This window comes from Sphaerodactylus townsendi, linkage group LG04 (genome assembly GCF_021028975.2).
Source record: "Sphaerodactylus townsendi isolate TG3544 linkage group LG04, MPM_Stown_v2.3, whole genome shotgun sequence".
NCBI classification, from domain to species: domain Eukaryota; kingdom Metazoa; phylum Chordata; class Lepidosauria; order Squamata; family Sphaerodactylidae; genus Sphaerodactylus; species Sphaerodactylus townsendi.
Window position 1 is genome coordinate 136,054,546 of NC_059428.1, and position 23,196 is coordinate 136,077,741.

Consider the following 23,196-nt stretch of genomic DNA (forward strand, 5'->3'; position numbering starts at 1 on the left):
TCTGCTGAAGGTACAGGACAGCTCGCCCTTTCCCACTCCAAAGCACTGGTGGCAGCTGGGCCCATCCACAGATAAATTTAAGCTGCCATCGTGCATCCAATTGCCTCTGAATTGGCAAGGACATTTCAACCGTGTAGATTCTTTCAGTGTATTGCCGTCTTATTTTCAGGTGCATTTCCTCCAAAGAGAGGTGACAAAAATCCCTTACAAAAACCCTTCAAGGCCCTGGACTTTGGCATCAGAGCTAGTGTAGTCACCTTGACTGAGCATCCAAACTCACGGCAGACAAATCTCTATAGGTTCTAGCCCTGACCCCATTCCATCACCAACTGGAGCTCCTTAAGACCAGTGTAGCCACTGAATTCTACTCCAATGGAAACCAAATGTTGTGCAAGTCTCTGCTCACTCCTTAACCTCCAGCTGTGTCAGCCTCTGCAGCTCTGGAGTGGATTTCCTTCCCAATAATAACTTCTTTATTGTTCCTTACCAGGGACAGGAATTTTCTGGGAATACTGAACCAGACAAAATCTTAGTGGAGATGAAGGAAAAGCAGAGGCCAGTGCTGTCTTCTTCCAAACAAAACAGGAAGAGGTCCTACAGAGCAGGACAGATTTCCTTTCAGCATCCAGCATGGAGACCACAGATTCTATGAAACGGCCTGCAACAAGTCCCAATTAATCCCTCGGAGGGCAATCTGGCTGCGACATCTGTCACCCCATTGATCGCCAGGGTTGATTCGGCTGATCTGGCTGGCTAGGCGGGTGTCCCCTACCTCCCTCACCGCTCCATGTGCGTCCCTCCCGAAGCTGCACGCTCGGTGGAAGAGGACGACCATCCCAGATAGGAGTGTACCGTTCTTCGGTCAAGGGTATATGATAGCTGCGCTCCCCTGCTAGAACCTCCAAACAAGCTCAAGGTCCATTTGTAGGAGTATTTTATAGAGGAAGCCAGATTGTGTTCTTTCAACGGAGTTGTTCCATGCAGTTATCCATAAAGGAACTCCATAGAGAAGTCCCAATTAATCCCAAGCCTAGTTTTCCATCTAAGGGCTTTTCATTGCTCCACAAAATCTGTCTGGATACATCTTAAATACCTCCATACCCCAAGAAGAAGTGCAACATGGACTTGGCTCCCAGGGGTCACATCCCTGTGGAAGAACCGAGCCATTGGACTGGTTCTGAAGGCAAAAATGTTTTCTGGGAACTTTTGTATTCCAATCATCATGCCCAAGAAACATGGTACTTAGAGATTACTTTTAGATCCATAGCTCTCTCAAACAGGCAAATAGGGGGAGATTGGTAGGAAGACCCTCCAACCCACATTGGAGGACCTCCTGGCAGGGGACTTCTTGGCTTCTATAGGTCTGCACATGGCTATCTGCAGGTTTATCCAAGCACTTGCTTGTATACTGGCACAAACACCTGTATTACGAAGCCCCTTTATTCGAGATCCCCCCACCTGATTGATGGTTTCAGCACTGGCCTATCTCTTCTACCTCATACATGGACAGACTTGTTATGCACACCACCCCAGTTTCCCTACAGGTGCTTTATACCCACAGGTTCCTGGTTTCCTAGAAAGCCACCCTCACCTGCAGGCCATTATACAACTGGGGAGGTTCCCGGCTCAGCCCACTGTTCCCCTGTAAGAAAAATATCCCTTCAGTCTGTGGGCAATAGCTGACCTCAGACATATGTGAAGATCTGATGCCTCTGATGTGAGAACTTCATCTGATGATCTCCTGCCCAGTAACTGTGTCATGGTTCCAATTCTTCTCCTGTTCCCTGTAATGACTCTGGTGGTCTTCTGATGGGACATCTTAACTGACTAACTTCAAAACAAATTGACAATAATACTTTGATAAACACTGATAAATTCCAAGTTTATGATCTTCTGGTGAAGGTTTATTATTATTTTAAAAACTTTTTACCTCTGTCGTAAAAAATTGGAATTCGGCCTTTTATGAATTATTGTATTACTGGTTATTAACTGCAAATAAACATTAAGTGCTTCAGAGCTCCTGGTGTAAACTGGGCTTTCTTGCTTAGCATTGCATCAGAAGATGCTTCTGGAGATCTCTGTCCTTTCCCTGATTGTTGCTTCTTTCACAATCCTAAACAATAAAAGGCTAAGGAATCGAATGTCCCGATGACAAACCCTCCACCAGTGGGGGAGCGGGACTCACGAAGTGGCCAACATGCCGTAGTTTTATAGTTTTAAGGTTTTGTATTTTAACTGGGGTTATTCGATTTGTTTTATTGTATTGTTGTTTGTTGTGCACCGCCCTGAGCCCTTTGGGGGTAGGGCGGTTTACCAAATCGAATAAATAAATGAATAAATAAAATAAATAAATAAACATTCAATTCCCTTCTGGTGGCCAACATTCAATTCCCTACTGGCTGCAGAGTAACGGCGCCTTGGCACCACTGCTCCGCATAGGAGTGGGGTGCAAGGGGGTGGGGTGGCTGCCTGGATTGGCGAGTCACCAGCCCACAATGGCCTGGAGATGTGGGATGGGGTGGGGTGGCTGCTGCAGCTGGTGAGCTTGCAGTGGGCTCGCCTGCCCAGATCAGCAGAGTGGTGGCGGCTTGCCAGGTCAGAGTGGGAACGAGGGGTGGGTGCCTGAACTGGAGAACCTGCAGCGGACTCACCAGGCCAGATTGTGAGTGGGTGTGGGTTGCCTCAACTGGCTAGTGGGCCTGATAAACCCTCTCAAAGGACAGAGCTGACCTCTGGGCTGCATGTTTGACACCCCTGGTCTAATATATTAAAACTAGATAGCTAAGCTTTGACTTGGTTGGCCCAGTTCTTGTTGGATCTTAGAAGATAAGCAGGGTCAGCCCTATTTAGTTCTTAGATGGGAGACCACCAAGGAAGTTCAGGGTGACTACACAGTTGCAGGCAAGGGCAGACAATTTCTGCTCATCTGCCCTGCCCTGGATAACCCAGGCTAGCTTGCTCTCATCAGATCTCAGAAGCTGAGCAGGGTGGGCCCTGGGCTAGTCTTTGGATGGGAGACCTCCAAGGAATACTGGGGTTGTGACATGAAGGCAAGCACTGACAACCACTTCTGAACATCTCTGGCCTTGAAAGTCCTATGAGGCATTACCACAAAGTCAGCTGTGACTGATGGCACTTTCCACCATTGCCAGATAGCAAAAGCAAATCTGTGAGAGCCCATTCCTTTAAACATGCTGTGAGGTAAAGGCTAGCCTTTGTTTAGGTTCTGCCAGTTTTCAAGAAGTACTCCTCATTGGTTTTTCTAATTTGTCTGTGGTCCTGCCAGTGTTCAGAACTGAACGAGAAGCTCAACCTGTTGCTCCAGGCCCTTCACACTGAAGCCCAGGCTGCTCCTGTGCAGCCTCCAGCCGCTTCCTCCGTCGCTGAGAAAGGAGGTGAAGGGTCGTCCAGTGAAGAATGTTCCTCTGGTGTCAGCGACCAATCGAGAGAGAACAGTATGGCGGCGGCGGCAGCTCCCACCCTCTCGATCTTCAAGCCACGAGAACAGCTGATGCTCAGAGCAAACAGCTTAAAGAAAGCCCTGAGGCAGCTAATTGAGCAAGCAGAGAAAGGTGTGTCCCTGATAGAGATGGTACTGGCATCATTTCCTGGTTTATGACTTATTATTAGATTTAATTTTCATTTACGCCCTTGTTTTAAACAATGGTGAAAGCTTTGGTTTGTGTTTGCAGCACTCTCTGTCCTTTGCTTGGTGTACCCATTTCCCTAAAGCTAAATTCCATGTCTCTCTTAATGTCCGAGTGCGGGCTTCTTCCCATGAAGGCTTTCGGTTCTGTATAACTGGCAATTTGATTGTCCCTGTGGAAACGTGGAATTTTTTTAGTAGTGTGCATTAGTATTCAAACAAAGATCTAGTGAAGATAGCATACTACTCTAATAATTAGGCATATATTATAAATGTATGATAAAATAATTAGTTATAAGCATTTCGCCAGCTGCTTATAGATGGTTGCTGTTTGGAATAATGTATTTAATAGTGAATTACAATTTGGTGGCCTTGTGTATTTGAGGGATTTTTTTTTGACAGACATACAACCCCTTAGAAGATGAGATGGTCTAATTCAGCCTCTTGTTTTCCGCAGGAGTCAGTTAGGTGCTCTAGGAAGTTCCTAAACTCAGGAAGCAAAGTATACACCCCTACCCCCATCCCCACCCCACGGTTGTCTCCTTCACTAATATTTTAGATGTAGACTACTTTTGAATATTGAATTCCCATTTTGCCTTCAGGGTTGATAGCCATGGACAGAACTTTCTTTCTGCTATCTGTAAGGCTGAACACCACTCAAACAAAGTTAATGGAAAAGAAGAACTTTATTGATTTGGCTCGCCCTAGCTACAGGGTGCTAGAACTGAGGATTCTTGTCCTCAGTTCCAGTATTTATTCTATTTACAAAAGCAGGCAGCAACCAATCAGCTTTTCCCCTCCTCCCAGTTCCTGGTCTCTCATTGGTTCTGACGGAGCTACATAGTTTCGCTTTGCCGTAGCTTCCCAGCTCGGTTTCCTGCTCTAACGCAAAAAGACGGGAGCTGGTGATTGCTGGGAATTGTAGTCCTGATACTATCTTGCTGTAGCGAACTTTCATAACTGTTTGTGTGTTGAAGAACTATAGAAAAGGTGAGAGTTTTTTTCTGTTTAGTTGTCTTTTGTAAGTTGTGTTGAAAATATTTTTGCATTGTTAAAAGTTTTGGAGTTTTTAATACACAAAGTAAAAACTGAGTCCACAAAACCTTTTTAAAATTCTGGGGAGACAGGATGGTAAATTGTGTACTCTTCTTCTTCTTCTCCTCCTCCCCCTCCGCTGCTGCTCCCCCCCTCTTTTTTGCTTGTTTAAATAAAACATGAGACTCAGTATGGTGTAGTGGTTAAGGTGTTGGTCTAGGACCCGGGAAACCCGGGTTCATATTCCCACTTGTGCCATGGAAGCTTGCTGGGTGACCTTGAGCTATTCACACACTTTCATCCCTGACCCTGGCAAGTATTTGGATGGGAAACCTCCAAGGGATACAAGGGTTGTGTCATGGAGGCAGGTAATGGCAAACCACCTCCAAAAATCCTACCAGGGGTTACCAGGTGTGATTTGATGGCAAGAATACAAGGTGTGATTTGATGGCAAGAATCCTACCAGGGGTTACCAGCTGTGATTTGATGGCAAGAATACAAATTTTGAAGCGTAGTTTATTACTACAAAATCCATTTGGCAGGAAAGGGTGACGATCCAGACATGTGCCTATTCCTCTGTTTTTGTAGCTGTGGATGAACAGAATGCACATACAGAAGATCAAGTCAATCAGATGCCAGCAGAATATAGTAAGGAACTGGAGGAATCCAAAGACGAGGAAAAAGAAGAAGATACAAAAGAAATGGAATCTTATTCAAGTAAGAATTCAGAGAAATAAATTGGACAGTGACATTTACCTTTTTATGTTTTTTTATTTTTTCAGCATACAAATATATATATGTATATGTTTTAACATCACCACCACATTATTAAAAATAATGAAATATAGAAAAAACATATAGAGAAGAATTAAAGCATAACTCATACAATAGCTAGACTCAACCTATTATAACCAACTAAACTACACACCATAACACTAAATAATAACTTCCCACTATCTCATTGTTGAATTCTAATCCATTCTAGGTTCATGCAACTTTTTAAAATGAAATAATTTATCAGTTACACACTTTATATTTTCTAGTGTTCTATTTCAAACTGCTGTTTCCTTGTAAATCACAAATCCTGCAATTATTTTTCATTTACCATATTTTTTCAATTGATAGCCTGTAAAAGGTTTCCAGTTTTCTGCGAACTTCTCGGTATTGCCATCCCTTACTAAAGTAGTTACTTTTGCTGTTTCTGAATATTCTTTGACCCATCTTGCTTTGTTGGGATATTTTCATCTCTCCATTTCTGTGCAGACAGTGTTGTTGCAGCAGCAGACAAATACTTGAAAAGCTGCCTGTACTGATTGGGGATGTCATCTCCTAATAGTCCCGACTCCCAATAGAAAAACTTCAGGTTTTTTCAGACAGTGACATTTACTGAACAGTGAGCTGGCCCTAGAGGCACTTTGATGGGGCGGGGGGTATGTGTCAAATTATGCTACCCTACCTCCCCCCAAGCTGGAGACCCTCACTTCAAGCCCCTCTCCTCACCCTAATTCTGCTTGTCAGGGCTCCCTGAACTGCGGGAAAGGATTCATGCATTGCAATGGGAGAGAAAATCCTGTTCTGTGATCTCTTCTCACTCCTGGTGTTTTAGATCCAGCCTGATATTTACTTTCACAGATTAACAAATCATTTTGCTTGATTCATTCATCTTTGTGTTAATGTGTTTTTTGTTGACTGCAGTTCAGAGTAGGATCTGGGGACCCAGATTCAAATCCCCCTGCTCTGTCATGGAAGCTGGCTGGGTGACCTTGGGCCAATTACACACTCTCAGCCTAACTTACCTCATGGGGTTGTTGTGATGATAAAGGGAAGGAATGAAGAACAATGTAAGCCCTTTTGGGAGTCCATCTGGGGAGAAAGGCAGTAATCAATCAATCAATCAATCAATCAATCAATAAATGAAATAAATAAATAAATAAATAAAATTAATGTATCTTGACTTCTCATTCATACTCCTCCTAGAATCCACAGAGGGGATTTAATCAGTAAGAAGCAAGCATTATGAAGAAAGCCTCTTGCTCATGGGAGGAGGATATGTCATTTAAAAATAAACTTTAGAAGCGCAATGCATGAAACAGGTGTCTCTTTCATAAAAACTCAGTCATTCTAAAAACCTGGGGAAAAAAACTCAAACAACATTGATATAACCAGTAAGCATTGTTTATACTTACTGCTAAATAACAGCAAGGCTCATGCTGAGTTTCATGAGAACTTTGTTTTCCATAACACGATCGCGGATGGTCTCTTCCGGCCTTCAGGGAGCAACTCTGATCTGTAAGAATGGGTCTATAAAGAAGATGTCCTAATTGACAGTCATATCATTGTTCATTTGAAATTTCCCCCCTGGTACAAGAACTTTAAAAAAGACCAACTCAGAGCTCCTTAGTTGACTGGCATATCGGCATACAATCTTGGAATAGCATTCACTTCATGTTAAGGTTGCCTGTCAATAGACATTAACAAGAGTCCAGTATTGATAATGGCAGTCTTTAATTCAGCTCTTTATTGAAGCAGTCTTTATTGAAGCAAATAACCATAATTCTCCATAGCCAGGTCTGAGAAACCTGGGAAAGACAGGGTGAGATATAGCCAGCAACAACCCCTCCCCTCTCCCCCTCGTAGCTGGGAAAGGAGAGGAGAAGTGTTGGGATGTTAGCAGATCACACTGGGTAGCTCACAGGGGGAAGTGTTGTCCCCTCCAGAAGCCTCATCAGCCATGTCTGCAGATAATGCTTCAGTAGGGAGGGCAGTGACAGATCTGGCTAACAGAGGCGTAGCTAGGGAAAATGGAGCCCCGTGGAAAATCTGAGTTTTGCTCCCCCCGTTTGTGTTTTTTGTATTTTTTAGTGTTTTTTCAGTTTTCAGCCAGCAGGGGGCGCAGTTTTTAGGCTAGCAGCATCAACATTTCAGGGTATCTTTAGGAGACTATCCTGATGATACCAGCCAGGTTTGGTGCAGTTCAAAGTTATGGACTCTCAAAGGTGTAGCCCCCATCTCCTATTAGCTCCCAATGGAAACAATGGAGGATAGGGCACCCCGTTTGGGAGTCCATAACTTTGGACCCCCTGAAACAAACCTCACCTAACGGGTGGTATCATCAGGAGAGTCCCCCGAAAACTCCCTGAAATTTTGGTGCTGCTAGCCTAAAAACGGCGCCTCCTGCAGGCCAAAAACTGAAAAACACTAAAAAATACAAAAAAAACCTGAAATTTTTGCTGCCTCTCTTCCCCAAGGCAAGCGCCTGGTGCTCGCGCACCCCCCCCCCCAGTCCCCTTGTAGCTCCACCTCTGCTGGCTAACTATAAGGTTGCAAAACAGAACCACCAAGTATATGACACTTCACTGCTGTCCTAGAGTAGGCCAGTGGAGTTAATCGCAGTCTGCTGTTGCAAAAAAACCCACTGGCACAGTGCATCTGTATACATGGTAATTCAGCAGAAGATCTTCCTCATTATGTTTTGCATTGCCACTTGTATATTGAGCTTAGGAAAAAATTCCTAGTAATTGTACTAACTGTTCTTCACTCTTGCTCTGAAATGGACAGACAAACATTTTTATTATCGGATGTAATTCTATTCTGATCCATAGAATGACATTCTTTGCTGTGGCTGCTAGAAAAATCAGAGCAAAGATCACCACAAAATGAATCTTTTGTCTACAATTAACATATATTGTGGACCCTGTAGACAGCTAGAAGGTTCTCCTAAGTCTCTGGTTTATATATTTGGTTATATGAAGAACCCTCAAGAGGGTTGCAAATAAGAAATTAAGTGTTATATGGATTTTAGCAGATTTAATTTTAGTATGTAGTATACATGTTTTAGATTTATGTGTTTTTCAAGTCCTGTAGATTGTGAAGGCCTGTGGCTGAGTGCAATACAGTTTACTGATTGATTGATTGATAAAAGTTTTCTGTGTTAGAAACCTATTTACCTGTATTTAGGGATGCGTGCATTCTTCATATATTCTTCTTACCTGTCCCCTCTGAACAGTCAAAACTGCCCCCAGATCTCCAGATGGACGGAGAAGTCGAATTTCTTCGCATGCAAGTACACTTTCAGCCCCAGTCTGTGCAGCCAGCAAAGAAAATCTTCCAGTGCTTAACACAAGAATAATTTGTCCAGGTAACAAAGATTCAGTATTTGGTTAGTCCTTTCATTTGATTGATAAAGTGCCAGATTTCTCCCCCACCCCCTCTGAATATATCGAAGTAGTTTGTTTAACTTTGCCCCTAATTTGTAAAGTCACAGCATGTTGATCTGAACATTGATTTGACATCAAGATTCCAGACAAATGTGATATGATGATGAAGGTAATATTTTCAATGTACTGGGGATTGACGTAAGCCCATTGTAGAATTTCTGTCTTGAGCCCTTAAATCACCCCAACACTCTGCAAATCCTTCCAGGCCTGTGCTGTGATTGTGGATAAATCAGCCTGAGCATCGCTAAAGGCAGAACTACCCGGCACAGGCTGTCCTGTGATCCTTTTCCTTTTGGATGCTTTGTGTATTGCACAGCGTAGCCATTAGGGCTGCCAGGGGAAAGCAGATGACTGTTGTGGTGAGGACGTGAGAGCCTTAACCTTTTAGACTTTTTGTTCCCCACTGAAGATTGCCCCAGCAAGCAGCTTTTAGCACTGCTGGGTAAAATGTATAGAAGTAGCAAGCTAAGTGGTTGCCTTTTATAAAAACACAAAGCCCTTCATCTCCGAATGTTCCCTCCCCAGTGGCTGCCCTCTTTTGTCTGCATGCCCAAAGACTCCTTGGAACGGCTTCAGTCCTGGTGTGAGACCAGGGGGCGGCCGTGGGCCCCTTCCTTTGCCCGGGTGAACTGGAAGATAGATCCATGTCAGCTTTGAAAGGGAACTTCCCTAGGAATTGTGAAAGATGTCCTGCGTCAAAGGTGCTTCCTCCCACAGGCTCCAAACAAGGGCCGGGCTACTCTCTTTTGCTTGCCAGATGCTTTCTCTTCATGCTCCAGAGTGTCCAGCAAACCAGAGTTGCCATTCCCGCCACACATACCCTGTCTCTGGCTTCTGTGGACCACTTTTCTCTTCCTTCTTGCTATTAAAAAAAGAAACTCTTTTGTGATCCCCCTCCCCCTCCAGTAGACTTTGATTCAAACAATAGCTGCAGGCGTTACGGCTGCACCAGCGGGTGCAGAGGATGGCTGGGTCTCAGCTTGCCCTGCTGCGGAGGAGTGATCCCCCTGGGAGCCTGGCAAGCTGTTGCCTTCATTGACCTTGTCGAGCTCCCCCTCTCTAGCTGGTTGCTGGCCTGGCCAGGCGAGGTGCCCCAGGATTGTGGGGACCATGTTCCAAGGCAGCCGCAGGCCCACCCGCAGAGCAAGTCCTTCTGGATCCCCCCACCATACACCGTGGTCAGGCAGACTTCAACCATTGGCTTGACGGGCCAGTTCATTTCTCCAGCTGACCACAGTCTCCACCTCCTCCACTGCAGGCAGGTCCACCCTATGGTTCTTCTCCCCAGCAGTGACCAGGAGGGTTGTTAAATGGTAAGTGTCTGACTTTTCCCATAGGGCAGTGGACAGTCCATGGGACCTTCTCCCAGTGCTGATCCCATCATGCAGACCACAAGAGCCAGTGAGTGGTTAGTGCATGTGGGAACCTGAAGGTGCTGACATTCACAGCGCTCAGAGCCATGGCTGTGAAATGGGCAAAGCCTTGATTCAATAGCAGCCATCAAGAAAGCTTCAAAACAAATGCAGAGGAATGGGGTTGCTATTTACTTGACGCACAGAAGCGGCAGGCGAAGCATTCCCCATTGCTCCAGCCCAGTGCACCTGTTGAGTAGCTCTCCACACAGTCTGTCTCGGAGGCACCAGCGCACAGTTGGGGCTAGAACAGCTGGATGTGTGTGATCTGGCTGAACGTGGAGTTGGCCTTATCCTGAGCAAAATGAGCTGAAAAAGTACTCCTCGGCATTCCATCAACAACTGGATCATCACAGCCCGTTTTGCTCATAGACATGCCAGAGCAACTGTTGCACAGGTCTATGCGCCAACGGACAGCGCAGATGATGCAATAAAGAATGAATTTTACAAACAGCTTCAAGACATCTTTGCTAACATCCCAAATCAAGACCTAAAGCTCCTGATTGGTAATTTCAATGCCCAATTATGTGGCAACCGACAAGGATTCAAGAACGTGATTGGAGCCCCCACATCCTCTGCTCAGCTCAGTGACAACAGCTCAGTGACAACAGCGAGCGATTGGTGTCGTTCTGTAAACTAAATGCTACCAAATCCCCTGGCCCAGATTGCATTCACCCAAGAGTTCTTAAAGAGCTCAAGCATGAAATTGCTGATGTTCTCACTTTAATATGCAACTTATCCTTGAAATCAGGCTCCATCCCTGAAGACTGGAAGATGGCCAATGTCACACCAATCTTTAAGAAAGGATCTAGGGGGGACCCGGGAAATTACAGGCCAGTCAGTTTGACATCTGTTCCTGGTAAATTAGTAGAATCTGTCATTAAAGATAAAATTATAAAACATGTACAAAAGCAAAACCTGCTGAGAAAGAGTCAGCATGGCTTTTTGCAGAGGCAAATCCTGTCTTACAAACTTACTAGAGTTCTTTGAGGATGTAAATAGGCATGTGGATAAGGGGGAACCAGTGGACATTGTCTACTTGGATTTCCAAAAGGCTTTTGACAAAGTTCCTCACCAGAGACTATTGAGAAAACTCAGCAATGAAGGAATAAGAGGGGAAGTCCTCCTATGGATTAAAAACTGGTTGAGAAACAGGAAGCAAAGAGTGGGTGTAAATGGGAAATTCTCACAATGGAGAGATGTGGGGAGTGGTGTCCCCCAAGGATCCGTATTGGGACCAGTGCTCTTTAACCTATTCATAAATGACCTGGAAGTAGGGGTGGGTAGCGTGGTGGCCAAGTTTGCAGATGATACCAAATTATGTAGGGTGGTGAGAACCACAAAGGATTCTGAGGAGCTCCAAGCGGACCTTGATAAATTAGGTGAGTGGGCTAAGAAATGGCAAATGCAGTTCAATGTAGCAAAATGCAAAGTGATGCACATAGGCGCAAAAAATCCAAACTTCACATACACGCTACAGGGGTCAGTGCTATCAGTCACAGACCAGGAAAGGGATTTGGGCGTCTTAATTGATAGTTCCATGGGAATGTCAACTCAATGTATGGCAGCTGTGAAAAAGGCAAACTCTATGCTGGGGATAATCAGGAAAGGAATTGATAATAAAACTGCAAAGATTGTCATGCCCTTATATAAAGCCGTGGTGCGACCACACTTGGAGTACTGTGTTCAGTTCTGGTCACCACATCTCAAAAAGGATATTGAAGAGATAGAAAAAGTGCAGAGAAGGGCAACGAGGATGATTGAGGGACTGGAGCACCTTCCTTATCAGGAGAGGCTGCAGCGTTGGGGTCTGTGTGGTTTGGAGAGGAGGCGTCTGAGCAGGGATATGATTGAAGTCTATAAAATTATGCATGGGGTAGAAAATGTTGACAGAGAGAAATTTTTCTCTCTTTCTCACAATACTAGAACCAGGGGGCATTCATTGAAAATGCTGGGGGGAAGAATTAGAACTAATAAAAGGAAACACTTCTTCACGCAACGTGTGATTGGTGTTTGGAATATGCTGCCACAGGAGGTGGTGATGGCCACTAACCTGGATAGCTTTAAAAGGGGCTTGGACAGATTTATGGAGGAGAAGTCAATTTATGGCTACCAATCTTGATCCTCTTTGATCTGAGATTGCAAATGCCTTAACAGTCCAGGTGCTCGGGAGCAACAGCCGCAGAAGGCCATTGCTTTCACATCCTACATGTGAACTCCCAAAGGCACCTGGTGGGCCACTGCGAGTAGCAGAGAGCTGGACTAGATGGACTCTGGTCTGATCCAGCTGGCTTGTTCTTATGTTCTTATGTTCTTATGTGTGTTGGGAACACACATTTCCAACATCAGAGGATCCACAAGAAGACTTGGGGTCACCAGATGGGCAAACCTTCAATGGAATCTACTTCATCTGCATCAGCCAGAAGTGGAGGTCAGCAATGTGTGATGCAAGGGTCTACAGAAAGACAGATGTTGGCTCAGACCATTATCTAGTCAGAACAGAAATCAAGCTCAAGCTCCGAAACGTAAGAAAGACCATAGCAAAGAAACCATTCGCAATAGAGGAACTCAGGGACCCGGCCACTGCCACCACCTTCGCCTTGGAACTGCATAATTGCTTCAACTTTCTCAGGGAAATGGCAGACATAGAAGACCTCTGGAGTTGCCTTAGGGACACCATCACAGAATGTGCCTGAAACACTATTGGGAGACGCCGAGGGCGACGGAAGGAACACTGGATCCAAGACCGAACGTGAAGCTGATTGTTGAAAGAAAAGTCATAAAACTGAAATGGGAGCAGGCTGAAGGCGCAGATGAAATGGAAGAAAGAAGCCGAAATTATACAGAGCTTGACCGGCTTGTTAAGAAAAGCTGGCGAAAAAACGAAGGATTGGCTGGAACAGAAAGGCGCAGAAGCACAAAAAACAACTAACCCAAACCCTCAACAGCATCATCAATGAACTGACTGGAACCAGGAATAGCTTTAATGTCCCGATGAGGGACAAGAATGGAAAGCTCCTAACACCCAAGATGAGCAGAACAAAAGGTGGATTGAACACTTTCCAGAAACCCTCAACCAACCAGGCCCGACCACCACATATGACTTTGATCCAGAAGATGCCCAAGAGGAGCTCCAAGTGAACACTGGCGAGATTGCCATTGACTGCGATCAAGACTCTCAAGAACAACAACAAGGCAGCTGGGTTGGAGGAAACACCCGCAGAGATCCTAAAACATGGTGGGAAGGCAATGGCAGAAGCACTGACGTCACTGGCAAAGGGGTGCAGTCCCAGAAGATAGGTGAAGAGGTGCCATAATCAGGTTCCCCAAGAAGGGCAATATCTCAGAATGCACCAATCACACTCCTCTCAGTTCCGGGGAAAGCATTCTGCACAATCCTACTCCAGCGACTGCAGAGTGCCCTGGAGCAACGCCTGAGAGGGGAACAAGCTGGATTTCGCAGTGGAAGGTCCTGCAGTGAACAAATCTTCACCTTCCGACTCATCATAGAGCAGTGCATTGAATATCAACACCCACTGGCCATCAACTTCATCGACTTCCAGAAAGCTTTTTACAGTATTCACCGAGAGTCCCTCTGGCAGATCCTGCATTTGTACGGAGTACCAGCAGCCTTCAAAGACTTGTACCTATGATCCAGCTGTTGCATCAAGTCAGATAATGGACAGTGTAATCCAGATTTGTAGTGTAATCCAGGACAAGTTAGATACCACTGAAGCTTTGAATGCTACACACACAGTAAAGTACTCAAATTCCACTTATTTCTCCCTCCCCTGTGTCCAGAGGGCAATCTCAGCATCTAGGACACTATCAACTCCTAGTTGAAAGACAGGAGAGTCAACATCTGAATCCATCCAGGCAGGTTCTCTCCAGCTTCCCACATCTGCCCTGGCTTTGGGACAGCAACCGGGGACTGTGTGGAACTCTTTGTGTTTTATTGTTCTTTCTTGTTACTTCTTCTGTTGTTGTTGTTGTGGGAGGAGCTGAATCTAACTGCAGTTCTTTTGACCTGCAAGCCAACTGCAGAGCTGACCTCTTTTGGCTGATAATCAATGTGTGGTGCAAAGCATTCTTACTAGGGCACGGGACAGTAACTGCAACAAGATGTACCCACAATACTATTGCTGCTAGTGTGTGAGTGGGCACAATACACACAAGTCAGTGACCAGGAGTGGGAAAAAATCTAAACTATACACCCCTCTACCTCATTTGCCACTGCAAAAGCCGACAATCACAGACAGAGAAGGAGGCAAGGGCCAGTCGAGTTGAAGGCTTATAACCTTCCTTCCCCACACGATTTTACTCCAGGAAACCCCAGCACCTACATCTACTTCAATCATGGCAGATCTCCAACAGAAGGAATATTTCCATCATGGTTCCAAGGCAAGTCAAGATCAGCCTAGCTTGGTGGACAAACACCAAGAATGTGATGCAAGGCAAATGCGATCTCATCCAAACCAGACATCAGATCATCACTGACGCCAGCTACTCTGGGGAGCCGTGCTGTGCAACATTCTGATCCAAGGCACATGGTCAGTGACTGAGTCATCCTTTCCCATAAATTTTCTGGGGTTGCAAGCCACATGACTGGCCTTGATCCACTGACGGAATTGGTCCTTCACTCCCATGTCTTAGTATGGACTGATAACATTGCAGCCAAGGCATGCATCAGCAAGCAGGGTTGGTCGAAGTCATCTGTGCTCCACAAAGAGGCTTACCTCCTCCTGATATGGGCATAGAGCACATCAGAGGGGTGACCAATGTTCACGTCACAGCTCTCTCCGAACTCTCTCATCTGATAGTTGCTGCATCTTTGACATCTCTTATTGGAATGTAAATTGACCACTTCTAGAGTGTGGGCCATTCCATAATTGTTGGCATATGCTTGTTAAGATTTTGACAGACTCCCATTTCTGTGGCTTGGAAGAGCTCTATTGCTTCAAATTTCCCTTTCATTTCTTTGATTGTTAGGAAGGATCTAAAGTATGACCTAAGCAGGAGGCTCTGGGTAAGAAAAGGTCTCCAAGGCAGGTCTGGGAAAACGTTTGTACCACATATAAAACAGTTGGGAGAAGAAGAAGAAGAAGAAGAAGAAGAAGAAGAAGAAGAAGAAGAGTTTGGATTTATATCCCCCCTTTCTCTCCTGTAGGAGACTCAAAGGGGCTTACAATCTCCTTGCCCTTCCCCCCTCACAACAAACACCCTGTGAGGTGGGTGGGGCTGAGAGAGCTCAGAAGAGCTGTGACTAGCCCACGGTCACCCAGCTGGCATGTGTGGGAATCAAACCCTGTTCCTCCAGATTAGATACATGAGCTCTTAACCTCCTACGCCACTGCTGGAACTCTTCTATGTGATTATTTTTTTCCATTCTACTTAGTGAGGAGCTGTTTCTTCGGGGGTGAAGGTGGAATCACTCTGCAAAGGTCAGCACCACATGTGGGCTGGTTCACACAATCACCAAGTACAAGGGCTTGGATTAGGCAGGGTTCCTAAAAATGAAGTCTGCAGTAGGGGATGGTGCTGCTATTTAACACCCCAAATCTTAAGACTGAACATGCGAGGGAAAGAGAAAAGAAAACGTAGCTTCGGGTAAAATCCTGTCCTTCCTCCTGTCTAGAGGGCCGTCTGTCTTCCTTTGGGAGTTTTTGATTTGGGCCATTCTCTAGGGTGGAAAGAGCCTAATGGCTCTGTCCCCTGTGTTCCTCAGTAAAATGCTGGACTTTCTGGTTGCCTTCATAGTTGTGTTAAGGGGCATGGGGGGCTGGCTGGCCTGGGGAAGCCAGTATCCCCTCCCCTGGTGAGATTGCAGTGTGGCCCTGTCTTCCAAGTAGAAGTGGTGTATCCCAGGTTGTAAAGTTTCTCCCTGCGTTTGCTGAAGAACTGGAATTTATGTTAAGTAACATTTCTTAAACACTCCTAACTTTCACTGGTTCGCCCCTTCGCTGTTACGTTCTCTGCATTTAAAGTCATGTTTCAAGTGTCGATATAAAGGGATCTTACCGCTAAAGGGTATAATGAAGAATTGCTTACAGTTGCTCATTCCCAAGGCTTTTGGCTGACTTTGATTTGACTCTTTTGGTTGGTTTGTACGTTGCTTTCTTCTCTTTTTGTGTTCATACCTTCACGTCATCCTGACAATCTCAAATAACCCCAGCCCTGCTGAAGTTGCTCTCTAGTTGTAGACTGTTGATTTCGCAGGAGATCTGCAGAAAAGAAACTGGAAGTGTGACGTATTCTTTCAAATGCCAGTTGTTCTGGCAATTACCCTCTCTTTGATTATAGGACAATGATATTTGGTATCCATTTCATGCAGTCTGTTTCAAAAAGATTTGTTTTTTAAAACATGGATTTTGTTTCCCCTTTTCCCATCAGGTCTAAGGGCAGGTCTAGCTGCCTCTATTGCAGGGAGTTCCATTATCAGCAAAATGTTGCTAGCAAACATTGATCCATTTGGTGCTACACCTTTTATTGATCCTGATCAAGAATCACTGTAAGAAAAACCATTATTTAATTTATGTTGTTATTTTTGTTCTCATTCATTTGCCATTTTCTTTCTCTCTTTTTCCACACAAAATTAATGTTTGGTAAGTCACGCAGACATTTTTTTTAACGCTTGTGACTCCAGATGTCCGGACAGGGAGAGGGAATGTGTTTTGCTCAAGTTTCCTGGAACTGTTCAGAATTTTCCATTGAAAAGGACTTCAGACTCTCAATTCAAGACCTGTACAAAAGAGGACAGGAGAGCATCCTGGCGACTGGCGGGCTCTCCCCTCTCAGGCACAAAGGCGGGGCTTTTTTGTCGCCTAGGGAAACAGTAGCTTCAAGTAGCGCTGGATTTTGGACATGGGCAACGGGGTCAATAGTATCTTTCTTATTAGCCCTTTAACTTGCCATTGAGCAGAGTTGCAGAAGATAAGAAGGAAGGAGAGTCCACTCAGTCAGCAGATCCCCCCCATGGGATCCCTTGTCTTCTCTTCCTCCTGTCCAAATAAGAATGTAAGAGTTTAGGCAAGAAAATAGCTAAGCGTAACCATTCCTCCTGTTTTGTGAGCAATTCATGTAGTGGAGTCCCTGAGACTGATGGGAATGAACGTCCCATAGCAGCTCCAGGTCCAGAGAAGATAAGGGCAGAAGCAGAAGAGTAGGATCAGCAGATAACTCACTCTTGGTGGACTGTATGTCTACCATGTTGAAGACCGCTCCAGAAGGTGAAGGAATACCTTCTGCTCATGCATATGACATGCAGTTCAGGGAGTCACTTAGCGGTTCATGGGAAGGAAGGGCCCTTCGCAGAGGAAGCAGAAAATCAAGTATTTAGATTTGAATTCCCTGTTCCTCCTGGAACACATCCTGAGTGACGTTTTGGTTCCGGAGAAAGGAAGCCTCTAAATATTTAAACAAATACACAGAATAGTTTGGCAGGCACTTTCAAAATGGGGTGCATGACTGAAGGAAAGTGACCTATGCAGTGAAGGGATGTACATGGGACCCAGATCTCCATACAACCGTGTTCGGTAGCCAGGAGGCTAGCGGAAGGAAGCAGCGAAGGCAGAGGCCTGGCTCTGTAAAGCATTGGCCTGTGGAAGGACTGACTTGGTGGCAGGGCTGGTGTGGCAATGTCCCAACTAGTGCTTTCATTAGCCTGTGAGGGGAAAAATGCCCTGTCCCTTTAACTGAGGCATCATGGGATGTTGTTGACCACCATGCTATGAAAAACACCAGCTACTGGTTTCCACACGTTACACCTCTGTTAAAGGGACAGGCATTTTCCTGCATGCTTGTTTGCAACCCTAGCCCAGCATTGAAAACATCAGTCATTAACCCTTGCTTTGCTGAAGGTGTGCATGAAAAGCTACCCATTGCTATGTTTTTATAAGTGCAGATCCCCTCAAATACAATAGTTTTAGCACCGAGGGATTTCCCTCCCCGCCATCCCCCAGATTATTTGCAGCACGCTTTGCACCTGTAGCCAGGCATATTTTACATAAACCCCTAAAAGTGATGAAATCTGGTGCTGCACATTGAATTAGGCATTAGGACCAGGGCATTATTCATTTTACTGTAAGTTTCTAGCCCTCATGGGCTGGTAAAAATCAGCATTCACTTTTGTGAACAAGGCCTCTGGGGAATCTCAGAAGTCGGCGGTGTCTCTGAATCAGCTCCCCGGTGCTCAAGGAAGGCAGATGGTATTTCAGAGCCCTGCATTGCTCAAGGCTCCTCTGCATGCCTTGCAGAGGGGCGGTTATGCAAAAGAAGCCTGCGTAACTTATGTGTGCATGATTTACATGAGTTATGGACGTCATTTTTCTGTAGTGCTGCACTTTGATTAATTTGCTGGCTGTTGCATGGTGGGGGGAACTGCAGGATGGACAAGAATGTTGAATTCATTGAAAATCCAGAACTGTACCCTTGTTGGAACTGTACATATCATGGCTGCAGTCAAACCTGTGTATTGTGATAATTATAGACTTGTATATTTCTTTGATAGGGAAGGATATTCAGAGAAGTGTGTCATGAACAATTATTTTGGCATTGGATTAGATGCAAAGATTTCATTAGAATTTAATAATAAGCGGGAGGAGCACCCTGAAAAATGCAGGTAATTATGTCTCTTTGAAATAGATATGTATGTCATGACCTTCTAGTGTCTTAGCCTAGGTCCTGCCATATTTCTGTCTACTGAATGCTTATTGCTTAAGCAGGTCTGGGAATGTTTCGCTGTATCAGTCTGCCCTTATCTCTCTGCAGCTGTGGGGAGTGGAAGCTTCAGTGTTTTCATCCCAGTTCTCACCGGCTGAGGAGTGTGTGTGTGTGAGTGTGAAACGGTACATTTTGCTTCAGAGGAGGGAAGGGGGGTTGTGGGTCTGACGTATCGTCTGGGGGATATAATGCTTTGCCTGTTTTAATGTACTCAGTTCTGACAATATAAGTCAACAGCTTTCCTTTGCTTGCCATTAATACATGAGGATTCTGCTTTCGAAGTATTGATTCCTTCATTGAACAAGTCTGGGGTTGTGACAATGTAATGGCTGTCCTTTTTTCTGTGAATGTCTTAAAAATAATTAGCATTTTACAAGAACATGGAGTTTTTCAAGCTTTTTCATTCATCTCCCTTATGCTTTCAGAAGCAGAACAAAGAATATGATGTGGTATGGCGTTCTTGGTACAAAAGAGTTATTGCAGCGAACATACAAGAACCTAGAACAAAAAGTTCAGCTCGAGGTAAGATTTTATGTGATGTAGCTGTGAGAATCAGGGGTCTGGAGGAGATCCGAGACCCCCGGCTCTGTTCCCATGCCAGTGTCCTAGCTCAGTCCTTCCCTCATCTAGCAGCTTCCTAAAGTGGCACAAGCCCCAGGCATCAGAAAGGTGGGCAAGGTGGTCACTTGGTGGGGCTTCTGGTTGGCATTTGGCTGCAGAGAATGGAGAGGAGGGGCCCTTTCCTTTCATGTCAGTCACCTGACCACTCAACACCTTAAATTTTTCATAAATGCAGCCATGGGGTGGGCGGGGGTCAGCAATGACCTGTGTTAGTTCGAGTCAAACTAGGGCATCAGTCTTTATTGACGCACTGGTTTTATGTAATCTCTTTTATGGATTGCAGTGTGACGGGCAGTACATTCCCCTTCCAAGTCTTCAGGGCATCGCTGTTTTGAACATCCCAAGTTATGCTGGTGGGATTAATTTCTGGGGTGGAACAAAGGAGGATGATGTAAGTAGCATTTTTTAAAATAAATTCTAAGCCCTGAATCTTTTCCTTCTACTTCATAGGTAGTTTGAATAGCCAAAAGCTTTCCACTTTCACAGGCGTTGTTTTGGTGTGTAACTACTGTAAGGTGTGCCTGAAGTTGTGTTTCATATTGTTGTCCTAAAGCCTGCATATTTCCCAGTTAAGTTTAAAAGATGCTGGAGTATAAATACATTCCATGAATATTGGGGCTGAAGTCTTCAGAGCTCTTTGATGAGTTAGAGACCACAACAGAAAGATGCTTGTTACCCTTGCTCTTCTCTCTGGCCATTGTGGAGGGGTTTTGCTTCCGTGGTGCTCACCTCCTCTGCTGTGAAGTCCAAGCCAGTAAAGGCTTCTATAAAACCACTGGAAGAAAAAAGCCCGAGAGGCTCCGAAGTAACATGCCAGCCACTTGCAAAGAGGTGGGGTCTCTCGAGGTGATGCAGGGAGGTAGGGAAGAGCCGAAAATACTGGGGGATGAGACGGGGGATGGGACCAATAAGGTAAAACGGGGGAGAGCACAGCAAGTATCCAGATGAACATAATGGGGGGATCCTCCTATGGGAAAGAGCCGGGGGGGGGGGGGGGGGCTCATTGGGGAATGGACGAGGAAAGGGTGGAACGACCCCTTTGAAAGAGACTTCTGAATGGAGACCAAGGAGGAAGAGAACAGGGATCTTCCAGCCAGGGACAGAAAAGATTCACTGTTACCATCTCCTACCATTCTGAGGCCAGTGAATCTGTCCAGGAGCCGGGCCTGGGGAACATGGAAGTTCTGGAGGAGGGGTTCAAAGGGGAGGGGTCTCACACTTCCAATCACAAGCTACCACTGATGCTTCCTTTTCCCCTTTCAGATATTTGGGGCACCATCATTTGATGATAAGATCTTGGAGGTTGTTGCGGTGTTTGGCAGCATGCAGATGGCTGTTTCCCGTGTCATCAAGCTACAGCATCATCGGATCGCGCAGGTGTGTGTGTTGTCTGGAATTTTGAAAATGAGCTGCCAATGCAGTCTCTGGCGAGGCGAGAGAAAACATGAAGTTTTGACTTTTGGTTTTAATTTTGATAGTGTTACAATTTTGAGAGGGTTATAAAGTGTCAGAGTGGCAAATTGCAGTAAATGTTGAACACTTTCCTGAAGCCTACTGAAAGCCATCCTTTTTCATGGGAGATGCCAGTTTTCCTGAACGTATCAGTCCCAAATGAAGCCTGTTTGTTGTCTTTCAGTGCCGATCCGTAAAAATCACCATACTTGGAGAGGAAGGAGTGCCAGTACAAGTGGATGGAGAGGCATGGATCCAGCCACCAGGAATTATTAAAATTGTGCATAAAAACAGAGCGCAAATGCTGACCCGTGACAGAGTATGTTACTGTGAAGATTTTACGTCTGTTATTTAACGTCTTTGTGAAGAACTTGATTCACTTGCATTAGGGAAATAACACTGCAGGATACATCAAGGTATGTGTATACATACCTTGATGTATCGTCATTGGGAGTGGAGTTTCATCAGAGCTATTAGGTCATTGGGCATTTGGTGTTTCACATGCATACACACTGCAAAGAAAGCAGGGTTCTCATGGTTAAAATTTTCTATCAGCAGGAGCTGTAACAAATAGTTGCTTAGAAGTTGAACATTGATGTGTGGTAGATTCTGCACAAAAGTATAAACTTCTTTACACAACAAGTGATTAAAATGTGGAACTTGCTGCTAGAGCAGTGATGGCGAACCTTTTTGAGACCGAGTGCCCAAATTGCAACCCAAACCCCACTTATTTATCGCAAAGTGCCAACCCGGCAATTTAACCTGAATGCTGAGGTTTTAGTTTAGAAAAAAAATGGCTGGCTCCCTCTTCCTCTGCCCCACCCGCTCGAGCAGGGGCCAGCCTGCTCTAGCCTCCATCAAGTCCTGCATGCACCACTCTGTGCCTCTCTAGCATCTCTGCCCCTCGGGCAGCAGCCACCCGGAGCACAGGTACCAGGCCCGCCAACCGAGTCCTCCCTGCTCACCATGGTGTGCACATGTCATGGCCAGGCCAGCCTAGATGTATGTGTGTGTCTGTGCGGGGGGGGGGGGGGGATTTTCTGCCCCCCACATGACGAACTCTGTGTGTACCCACAGAGAGGGCTCCAAGTGCCACGGGTGCCAGAGGTTCGCCATCACTCTGCTAGAGGATGTAATGATGGCCATAGGCACAGACAACTTTAAAAGAGGGTTGGACAGATTTACATAAGAGAGGTCTATCAGTGGCTGCAGGAAACCTCCACTTTTCAGAGCCAGTCAGCCTCTCTCAGTACCAGGAGACAGTGTCAGGGAAGGGAAGAGTGGGGCCTGTCTAGAGGAACTGGCTGGCCACAGGGATGAGACAGGTTGCTAGACGAGATGGACCCTCGCTGGCCTGATCCAGCAGGACTCTTCTGGTAGTCTGATGTTCTTGTTCTTTCATTAGGGAAAGGGTTGAAAGTAAGACACCTTGTTCTGGTCATCTTAAGAGTGTCACTGAGCTGGAAACCAACATGGGATGAAGGGTTGGGGAGCGCCATCCCTGCAAAGAAAAGGCAAGAGCTCCAAGGAGGGACCATGTCAGCGTTCATTTCTGTCTCCTGCCAACCAAAGCATGATTCTGCCAGTCCATGAGCAGCAGTGATGAGACGGGGCTGTCTGGCATCTCACTGCCACAAATGGTGCCACGAGATAGATCCATCCCTTCCAACAACTTGAAGATAACTGACTTGGAGGAGGGAGGGCAGATGCACTAACCTGGCAGAGCAATCAGAAGAGCAGAAAGAGTCTCCTTCTTGTTAGAGATGTGTGAAAGGGACTCCTGGAATTCCCCAGTGATTATGGATGCAAACTGAGCTGTGGGTTGATCTCTTGACCCCAGTAATGCCAGTGGAGTTACCTTAAAACTGTTGTGCTGTACCTTGAAGGAGGGCTGGCGAGTACCAGGTCTGGTTCTTGCAGAATTCTCCCAAGGAAATTGTGGACCGCCATAAGGCATTCCACAACCAGCCAAGGAGAAAAATCTGCAAGCACCTCCTGAGGAGCTCCAAGAGAGGACCTGCCTCACTTCCTCGGGGAGCCCAATCCTCAGAGTGAGAGCTGCAATGGAAAAGGCCTGGACTCCAGTCAGTGCCAG

General features: G+C 45.6%; 1 protein-coding gene across 1 annotated transcript in view; it reads left to right on the forward strand.

Annotated features, from left to right (window-relative positions):
• The window catches only part of DGKH (diacylglycerol kinase eta), a 109,127-nt gene that overhangs the window by 69,792 nt on the left and 16,139 nt on the right, over positions 1 to 23,196 (forward strand). Inside the window, 9 exon segments of the mRNA XM_048494860.1 lie at positions 3,287 to 3,572; positions 5,270 to 5,398; positions 8,688 to 8,819; positions 16,701 to 16,818; positions 18,817 to 18,927; positions 19,454 to 19,550; positions 19,933 to 20,040; positions 20,913 to 21,026; positions 21,286 to 21,420. Of these exon segments, the coding sequence (XP_048350817.1) occupies positions 3,287 to 3,572; positions 5,270 to 5,398; positions 8,688 to 8,819; positions 16,701 to 16,818; positions 18,817 to 18,927; positions 19,454 to 19,550; positions 19,933 to 20,040; positions 20,913 to 21,026; positions 21,286 to 21,420 (1,230 nt within the window).